Source organism: Gadus chalcogrammus, chromosome 5 (genome assembly GCF_026213295.1).
Source record: "Gadus chalcogrammus isolate NIFS_2021 chromosome 5, NIFS_Gcha_1.0, whole genome shotgun sequence".
Taxonomy (NCBI): Eukaryota; Metazoa; Chordata; class Actinopteri; order Gadiformes; family Gadidae; genus Gadus; species Gadus chalcogrammus.
The window spans coordinates 17,250,810-17,260,593 of NC_079416.1; the positions used below are offsets into that span (position 1 = coordinate 17,250,810).

A 9,784-nucleotide genomic window follows, 5' to 3' on the forward strand; every position below is an offset into this window, starting at 1 on the left:
ACACTAAAAAGCCTGACAACATTGCGGAGGCAGGTTCCCATGAGAAGAACGGTGAATTGCATATAAAGGAATGTGCACATGAGTCGGGGTGAATGGAGGCTGATGAAAGGATGAGCTTAGAGGGGGGGGGGGGGGGGGGGGGGGGCTGCTATATGAACTCCATCTACCCTCCCCCCATGCCCCCATCCTTACCTTACTCTCAATCTTTCTCTTTCTTAGTTTATCTCTCGCCCGCTATTACTGCCACTATCTGATCTCTTTGTCGACTTCTGCTCTTACCTCCGTCTTTCTTATTCTCAGGGCTGATGGTGAGGCGAATCTGAGTTCACCCTGCTGTGGTCGCAACTGAAAGCTTTGAGAGAAATGTGAAAGGAGTGTCCAAGGCTTGTCTTTCTTTTGCAATACAGTGATTCACAGTTGCTGACGATTTTCTGTGTTTGGTTTTAACGCAGAAGGTTTTTATCTCTATAGTAGTCTCATACTTTTTTGCCCTTCTGCCTCCTCCGCTTCATGTTGCTCAATCCCTGCAGCCAGGCAAGAGACTTCAGGCACCCGACATGTTGTCTAAAGTCACAGCTGCTGCCACCAAACATATGCCTTCTCCGAAAACGCCATGAGAGAGGCGTGCTGCTTGGCCATTCGAGCATGTGGAATACGATGAACTCTCTCATTACCTGTCATTTAAAAAAAAAAGCGTTTTCTTTTTAAACCAAATACACTTAGAGAGTGCCAGAACATCCACATAATCATCCTCGCTCGCTGCTTCTAATTGTGAGGGAGAGCACTTTTTTTTATCGTATGGTGGCAACAGCCCCATGGACCATGGATTGCCTAGCCACGTGACCCAGAAGAAGCCTAGCTCTATACATTGAAACGGTATTGGGTTCTAGAATGAAGCGCGTCGGTCATTTTCAGTGATTGGGTTTTTGCAAAGAAAGCAAACGGCGCCGCCGTGTGGTACTATTACTTAGGGCGTGTTCTCACGTCAGATTTCTCTGGGTCACATGACTTGGTCAACCCTGAAAGCGGACATTTCTATTACAATATTCATATTAGATATAAAGAGAACTAATATCCAATAGGATTATTTTTTCCACTCCAGAGGCATTTCACATTTTTAGAGCAGCTATGGCAAAACGACTCCCACTGTACTACATTGTGATGTGAGACTGGGTTGTCATTCAAGTGCAGGTGCATCACTGCCATCTACTGCTCTCGTCCTGCCTTACATTGTTGAAATGTAAGGTAATATCTGGTCACATGGCTTGGGAGCGACTGAGAAAAGCTGAAATTGATATTACAATATTCAGATTAGATAGAAGGAGCACTAATATCCGATACAAATAAGTGTGTCTAATTGTTCAGTGTATGAATAATTATTGATCTCTGGAGCCACTGCTTCATAAAAATAACAACATAAAATAGAAGAAAGACTCAAATTAAATAAAAAAATCTGCGTCTTATTTTTCCAGTTAAGTTTTAATATTTGTTGTTGTAAAATTGGGTCAGAACTGGCTCAAAAGTGACTTGGGAGCTATTGACAAAAATAAATGCATACTCCATTAAAAATATATATTTATCATATTTAAGCTCTAAAATGAATTAAAAATAGGTGTTTCATATTGTGCATTTTCCACTAAAATATTAATATAAAATAAATGTGTAGAAAATTCATGTTTCATAACAATTATCATATCAAATAGAAATAAAAAGAGGCGCCTCGGCCACTGTATCAAATAACCACTTTTATTAAACCAATGAAACAACTGCTCTTTCTAGAATGTCGCAAGCAAAACAAAACATCATGGGGAAGTTGACTTGCAACACACAAGAGGCTTTAGGCCTAGTCCAAATCAGTTAGGTTGAACTAGGCAACAAGGACCATCAGTGAGGTTGAGTAGTAGGCTAATCTGCCCTAATGGTTTAGTTTATTCGATTTACAGAGACAGTTGCTGACAAAACATCATCATCGGATGGACTGGATGATAAGCAAGACAGGATCATTGCTAGACCGCATGATTCTGGAAGCAGGTTTCTTTCTTTGTGCAGGTTGTATTTTCCTGGGATGTAAAGTAAATACTCTAAATATGCAATACTATACAATGCAATACGAGACAATATGGTTCCCCTAATAGTAGGCTTATTATAGGCTACAGTATAGTTGTAACTTAGAGGTAGCCTATACAGTTCCCTATGAGTAATTTATATATACCCTGACATAAGTATAGAGCCTGGGAGGTGACATAGGAGTCATTCTTTTATAAAGCGCACATGCTCTTTATAACTCGCACCTGCGCTTTAGTATGTCGCACTCACACTTTTTTCATAATAAGTTTATAATCAGATAACACTCAACATTCAACCCCTGTGGAAAAGGAAGATTTAACAGCACAGCTCCTCAAAACAACTAGACAAAATGGTATGGGAAAATAGGAATTATTTGTGTTAATATCACTTTTTAGTTTTAATGAATGCATAAACAATAGATTGTTTCCATTTATTACAATATATTCACAATTTTGTTTGTTCAGTTCTGTTGATATATGTTGATATGACAGAGCGCTGATATAAGCTCATATCAGATCCCCGCCTATTTTCGGGCTTAGCCTTCGTGAAGATGGCTCTTAACTTTTTTCTGAAATACTGCCCGGAAAATACATACAGCGCCGGGTTTAGGACGCTGTTAAGAAACGCCACGTAAACTGAAACCTGGTGTCCGATATCTAAAGCGTGGCCCCACTTTGTTTCATCCAAAAGTTCTAGTTCACACAGTGTGTCAAGAAAGGTGAAGAGGTGAAAAGGACCCCAGCATAAAAGGAACAGGATCGTGACCGCATAAACAAGGGTCGTAGCCTTCCTGTCGCTCCCTTCATAAGCACAAGCACCCTTCCTCCTTCGGTATAAAGCCCTGATTACCGCACTGCTGCTGAGTACAATTATCAGAACTGGGGAAACAAAGCCAAGCACATTCATCATAATCTGGTGGGATAATTGCCAGGCGGGACCGTAGCCTAGTATACATGATATAGTTCCGAGTTCTTCGACGTAAGTGACTGTTCTGTAAACAAGGCTGGGCGTGCTCATTAAAACCCCCAAGATCCACATAGCAGCACACATCACTTTGGCATACAGAGTGCGTCTCAGCCACCTTGTCTGCATTGTCCGAGCCAGAGCTAGGTATCTGTCGATGCTTATCGTTGCAATGATATATATGCTTGTGTAGAAATTGACGATTACAGATGAGTTTACTATCTTGCATAAGGCTTCTCCATACGGCCAGTTGAAGTTGTTGCGGATGTTCATCGCCGAGAATGGAAGGCATGTGAGGAGGGCGAAGTCTGCCAATGCCAGATTTCCCAAGAAGATCTCTGGAACATTTAATCTGTCTTTCTGGAAGAGATACACCAACAGGACGAAGCTGTTGCCCAGAAGTCCTAACGCACAAAGGGTAAAAATGTAAGGGGGGATAATGTTTTGAACGAGGATCCATCCTTGATCGACCACATCTGTCGTGTTTGGCAGTACGGATGAGTTGCTATTTTCAGACCATACCATTGTCATGGAAACGTCAATTGGGTCCATTTGCTAGGAATAAATGTAAACATAATATATGATTATTGAAAACAAAATATCTAAATCTATCTTTCTTTAAAAAAAGGTTGCTTCTCTGCACAATAGGCCTATAGGTAGGTATTTAGTTCAAGTTATAGTATAAAGGCCTTGTATGTAGGCTACATACAAGGCCTTTATACTATAACTTGAACTAAATATGAAAAAGTATACTTCATCAGTTATTTATTATAAGCTGTAGTCCTATACCTATAGGCCTATTTTGCAGAGAAGTAGGCTACAATTAACTAAACTGAAAAACGAACAACGAACCTTACCTTAAAATTGTCAAGAAAAGTCCTTTAGTCTTCAAATTATATTCATAAAATACATGTGTGCAATTGTCCCAGCATTAGCACGCAGTGTCTTCTCCATCAAGTTCTGCAGACCACAGATTTTCAGTATAAAGAGACGCATTCCTTTCACGCCCCATCCATGCACTCTCTCAACTTGTTTATCGACGGGTCACAACTGGCTTTTTGTGAAATAGTGGAGGCGAGCTTCAAAATGTTAGGATTACGAAAGCTAACAGACCACAGAGACGTAAGTGGTTGAATATGAAATGAGGCGATTACATCAATAGACCTTATAGTTTACTATTTGAATAATTACTCACATAGTATCATGCAATGGTCATTTATGACCAGATATGGATATAGAATAGACTAGGCTAGGTTCTGCTTTCCCACAAACGCCTGGGGTCTGGCACAGACACATAGACACACACGCACAGACACATGCACACATACATGCAGAACACATACATACACACACACACACACGCCAGGCATACACAGACACACATGACAGACACATACACCTACAGACATACACAAACCTACACACAGACGGTCACATACACAGTACACACATACACGAACACAGACCCACACAAACACACATTTATACACAAACACAAAGACCCAGACTGGTTTAATTGTAGATGGCGTTAATATGTGTGTTTTGGGCACCTGCTACCTCCGATGTGGCTTTTGGATGATAGAAAGTTTGCTGAATAACATATTCTGGATTTGCCCAATTTATTAATTTTTTCATGCAATGTGTGAAGCATTAGCCGTTCATGCAAACCCCTTTAGAATTTATAACACAGACAGATTGATTACCACATCTGCGTCCATTATTGTATTTTATTTATTCAATCAAAATAACATTGTTTAATATTAAGGAAAGTATCTCATCGTCTAGAAACACAGACACAGATAATATTCAGAAAAATACCAGCACATCACAAATGTGCTGCTGAAAAACAGCATTATTCCCAACATCATTTTGTGTTTCTCATGTAACTATATGGTTTAGTATTAAATCAGAAATGACATTGAATATGTTATTACATTTTTTTATTACTGTATATTGCATGCCTAAAATTTCACTATCACATCAAATATTTGTTTAATTAACAAAAAATCACGCATCAGAGTACCAATGTTCAATGTACATAATCATAACATTTGAATAAAATAACTATACTCTGATATAACTATGATTACATCACTAATTAATCTAGACTCTTATTGCCTTTCACAAAGTGGGGATCACGGGGGGGGTCACACCTTGGTACTATCTGTGTATCTTAAAGTACTCGAGTTACTGTTACCCGCCGTCTTCTTCCTCCACCTCCTCCTGCACAGCGTCTGCCTAAAGACCTCTCTGGCCCGCTGCTTGAAATGCTTCCCCACGATAACGTACAGGAAGGGATTCAACGCGCTGTTGCTGTAGCCCAGGTAGGTGGCCAACTGAACGCCGATGTCGAGCCCATGTGCCCACGTGCATCCCGAAATCACCTGGTAGTAATCCAGGCTGTCCAGCAGCACGATGATCTGGTAGGGCAGCCAGCACAGGACAAAGACGGCGAGCACCACCATCACCAAGTAGGCGGCCTTCCTCTCCGCCGCCACCGTTGTCTGCTCCCTGCAGCTACGGCCCCGCAGCGCGCGGCTCTCCCGCAGGACCCTGCAGATGTGGTAGGTGCAGAAGGACACGACCGGCACCGGGATGAGGAAGCCCACCAGGTTGAAGGTCAGGTTGTAGCGCATCCTCCAGCCCCCGTGGGGGTATTGCATGACGCAGGCGTCCACCCCCAGCTCGGGGAAGGAGCGCACGGTGCGGAACAGCAGCGCGGGCAGGCTGAGCAGCGCGCCCAGCGCCCACACCCCCAGGCAGAGCGCGTGGGCCCAGGGCACCTGCCTCCCCCTGCCAGGGCCCGCCCCCCTGTGGGACGACAGCGGCCTGGTGACGGCCAGGTAGCGGTCGGCGCTCACCAGCGTCAGGAACAGCACGCTGCAGTAGTAGTTCATGCTGATGACCACGTTGACCAGCTGACACATGGTCTCGCCGAACCGCCACTGGAAGTGGCCGATGATCGTCGCCACCCAGAAGGGCAGGCAGGAGACCATGAGGAGGTCGGCCGCCGCCAGGTTGCCCAGGTAGATGTCGGCCGCGGTGCGGTGGCGCGGCCGCCGGTGGCAGAACACCAAGAGGACGAAGGCGTTGCCCGCCATGCCCAACGCGCAGATGATGGACATGTAGCCGGGCTGTATGGTGTGCACCCAGTCCCAGGCGGCGGTGTGGTTGCATACAGTGTCGGGATCCTCCCGGGAGAGGCCTTCGGCGACGGGCCCGAGGGACTGGTTGGAGAGCATGTCTATCCAGAGAGAGGTGTCCTGGTCCAAGGGAGAGCTCCGAGGGGGGGGGAACACTCAGCGACGTGCAGACAGACGAGGGAGGGTGATGACGTGGTTATGCGGTTAATACTATGCAGCGGAGAATAAAAGGTTTTCATTGTGTCAACAGAGATGAATGCACGGCGGCGCGGCCTTCATTAAGGCTTTGATTCCGAGTAAAGTGGCGATAATGTTTTTGAATGGAGTGTAAGGAGAGAGGCAGACGTGAATGCTGTTATCAGTGGTAGTGCAAAGTGTGTGCAAGCCGTCGCCGTAGAGAGAGCACATAGCAACAGAGAGCCGTCTCCTCTCCCTCTGTCAGGATGATGTAAAAAGGTGGCCCCTCAAACAGGAAGGGACATGCGTTCATGTGTACACCAAAGCCCACTTCTTCTGCACACAACGCTGTACACACATACACACACACACAACCAGACACACAGAGACCCACATGCACACAAACAGAGACACACACACACACACACACACACACACACACACACACACACACACACACACATCAGCAGCCACGCACCCACACACAGAGAAACATGCACACATAGAGAGACAAACACACACAGACACGAACATACATGTGCATGATATCTACACACCTCATTATAGTATCAATGTACTACACAGAAGGGAAAAATAAAAATAAAAGATCCTGCCTGAACTATTTTTGTTCCAGAAAGTTGTCCAGACTCTCTCCGTAGATTTCCTGCCTGGCTTTACAACCCTTCATTTCGGGGACAATAAGGGGTGTGCCCTTGACCACAGTGCTCGGTGACTCAATGTCTACCCAGTGCAACTCACAGATGGAATCATGCATAAAATAGAATTAGGTTGCACTTACAACCCACACAGAGAATAACGATCCATGTCACCATTGGAAATGCTGGTTGCAGGTCTTGTTTTTCAACTGCGCAGACATACTTTGACCCAGAGTCAAACACACCTGGAAGATATTAGTCTGAAGTCTGGACTTTTTATTTTATTTATTTGATTCTTGCATGTTTCATTTATGCTCAATTCCATGAAACACCAATAGTGGCATGATATGTATGTTCTATTTACAGAATATATACAGAATACACAATGATCAAGTATTTTCTATTTAGAGAAAAATTATGCTCTATTCACAGGATATATACAGAATACATAATCGTTTTTTCCTTTATTCTAAACAAATAAGTATGGGCTTTAATGCCTTTATTACAGTCAAGACAGATTACATAAGGCAGGAATGTCAGCTGAAAGAGAGAGAAAGCAGTGGACCACAGCTCGAAACCATGACTTACCCAAAGTTTATTTCTGGGGTAAAAGCTACTTCTTAAATACCTGTTTATGCAAGGGTCTTGAGCGTACTGGACAGATGAGAGCGCACGGAATCAGTGCCCGCTACTCTCCGTTTGAACAACTGTTCAAACACTTCCCGAACCTTCTTCCGGAAGTTCCTCCCCACAATGACATAGAGCATGGGATTGATCACGCTGTTGAAGAAAGCCATGAAGGTGAATATCTGTGAACATACCTCCACGAAAATAACCAGGGGGCAGGGTTGATGCAGAACCTCAGCCCTCAAGAAGACGTCCACGATGGTGTTGAGGTGGAAGGGCACCCAGCAGATCAGGAACGCCAGGAGAACCGCGAGCACCAACCGCGTGGCCTTCCTCTCTGTGTTCTCAGCGTTGAACCTCTCCATGCCCTGCTTCTTCAGAGCACGCACAATCTTAAAGGTGCAATAGGAGATGACACACCCCGGGAGGAGGCAGCCGAACACGATGGCCAACGAGTCGCAGGCCAACATGGCGGGGAAGTTGGGGTAATCGGTCGAGCAGGCGGTTACATCGTGCTCACTGATGTACATGCTCCTTCTGTACATGAGCGTCGGTGTGCTGAGCAAGAGTCCCAGGCCCCACACCAGCACACAGCCCAGCTTGGCCCACTTCCGCCTGCGCATCATCCCGTGCGACATGGGGTGCACCAGCGCCACATAGCGGTCCACGCTCACCAGAACCATGAAGTAGATGCTGCAGTTGGCGTTGATCTTGATGCCCAGGATCACCAAGGGGCACATGAAGGACGCAAAGGGCCAATCGAAGCCATGGGCCACGTTGACCGCCCAGAAGGGCAGGCAGGACACCAGGACCAGGTCGGCTGCCGCCAGGTTGCTGAGGTAGATCTCGGCGACCGTGCGCGACGTCTTGTGGAGGCAGAACACTAGCAGGACAAACAGGTTACCAAGAATGCCCAGCACGCTGATTATCAGGATGTAGGGAGGTTGGATGGAGTGCATCCATTCCCAGATGTGGTTGTCGTCGCACAGGGTTTCATTCGTGTTGGCTTGATAGGCAGCGGCCGTGGAGTTCATAGGCAAGCTGGGAAAACATGATGCGGTGTGTGGTTAAAGCAGTGAGGATGCCTCCAGAAGATCAGAACGTGCACATTCAGTGTACTCCGGTTAGTTTCAGAGATCATTCATATGCACAATGACAGCTGGAAACGTATGAGTAAGAGTAAGGATGACGTTGTTGACTTATATCTTCCACAGTACACAGTTAAGTGTCTGAGTCTGAGGTAATTATGAAACAGTTCTCAGCATGGCTAAGTGCTGAATTTAGCCATGCTGAATGTCCATGCTGTAGCATGGACATCATTTCACTTTGTGTGAAGCAAAGTCATGTTTGGTATTGCAAAGTATTGTACTTAATAACCCAGTTTGAACTTGATTGCAGAAAAGCATCTTGCAACTTCAGATAACTAATTTGAACTTTATTTTTCAAATTAGGTCTTGGGAAAGCTATACCTATGTTTGGTTAAACATACTGTAAACCTATTCTATAAATATGCTTCTTCAAGTATGTGGCGGGCGAATGTGGCAGATGTGGTGAAGAAAGAGAAAACCTTTGAGTTAAAACCAAGTTAAGTTTTGTCATCCGGAAATATGTACTGTATTACAACACTGCAACAACAGATGAAGCAACAAAAAGCATTGTGCGTGTGGCTTACCTTGTTGTTGGGATGAGGGCCGTGGAAGTCTGCATGGTTGGGTCCAGCTGTGTGTTACCTCCAGGCACTGGACTCCTACTCTGCTCTGTCTCACGCTTAAAAGAGGAGAGGAGAGAGTGACACTGAGACGTCAGCACACATGGGAATGCTTTTTCTCTCTCTCCATCTCCGCCAACCCTCTCTGTCTCTCTCTCTGTCTCTCTCCCTCTCCCTCCCTCTCTCTCTCTCTCTCTCTCTCTCTCTCTCTCTCTCTCTCTCTCTCTCTCTCTCTCTCTCTCTCTCTCTCTCTCTCTCTCTCTCTCTCTCTCTCTCTCTCTCTCTCTCTCTCTCTACCAACCCCACAATTTATCTTGCTTCAAACTGTCCATGCTGTTTTTAATTGGAATTTAATTGGAGCTCACCAACAGTCACCAGTTGATCATATCCAAAGCTAATACAAGTTATGAAGGCGACAATTGTGTTCTGATTGCCTCTGCATA

The 9,784-nt window shown here is 45.0% G+C and overlaps 3 protein-coding genes across 3 annotated transcripts; all 3 read right to left on the reverse strand.

The window, feature by feature from the left end:
* Positions 1-1,745: 1,745 nt before the first annotated feature.
* On the reverse strand, positions 1,746-4,065 carry bdkrb1 (bradykinin receptor B1). Its single transcript, XM_056590948.1, has 2 exons — positions 3,888-4,065; positions 1,746-3,585 (listed from the first exon to the last, which is right to left on the reverse strand). Exon 2 carries the CDS (start codon positions 3,580-3,582, stop codon positions 2,512-2,514), a length of 1,071 nt encoding a protein of 356 aa, XP_056446923.1. The 5' UTR covers positions 3,583-3,585; positions 3,888-4,065; the 3' UTR covers positions 1,746-2,511.
* A 1,077-nt stretch (positions 4,066-5,142) lies between these two features.
* Positions 5,143-6,272, reverse strand: LOC130382143 (B2 bradykinin receptor-like). The gene has a single exon (XM_056589753.1). The coding sequence runs from the start codon at positions 6,270-6,272 to the stop codon at positions 5,178-5,180; it is 1,095 nt and encodes a 364-aa protein (XP_056445728.1). The 3' UTR covers positions 5,143-5,177.
* Positions 6,273-7,065: 793 nt separating this feature from the next.
* Positions 7,066-9,469, reverse strand: LOC130383041 (B2 bradykinin receptor-like). Its single transcript, XM_056591054.1, has 2 exons — positions 9,306-9,469; positions 7,066-8,674 (listed from the first exon to the last, which is right to left on the reverse strand). Exons 1-2 carry the CDS (start codon positions 9,338-9,340, stop codon positions 7,639-7,641), a joined length of 1,071 nt encoding a protein of 356 aa, XP_056447029.1. The 5' UTR covers positions 9,341-9,469; the 3' UTR covers positions 7,066-7,638.
* Positions 9,470-9,784: the final 315 nt, after the last annotated feature.

What these genes read in the sequence shown, in the direction of transcription:
- bdkrb1 (XM_056590948.1), bottom strand. Translation starts at nt 3,582, where the DNA reads ATGGACCCAATTGACGTTTCCATGACAATGGTATGGTCTGAAAATAGC.
- LOC130383041 (XM_056591054.1), bottom strand. Translation starts at nt 9,340, where the DNA reads ATGCAGACTTCCACGGCCCTCATCCCAACAACAAG. An exon ending in GCCCTCATCCCAACAACAAG is followed by an intron (nt 8,675 to 9,305) that starts GTAAGCCACACG and finishes ATGTTTTCCCAG; the next exon opens with CTTGCCTATGAACTCCACGG.
- LOC130382143 (XM_056589753.1), bottom strand. Translation starts at nt 6,272, where the DNA reads ATGCTCTCCAACCAGTCCCTCGGGCCCGTCGCCGAAGGCCTCTCCCGG.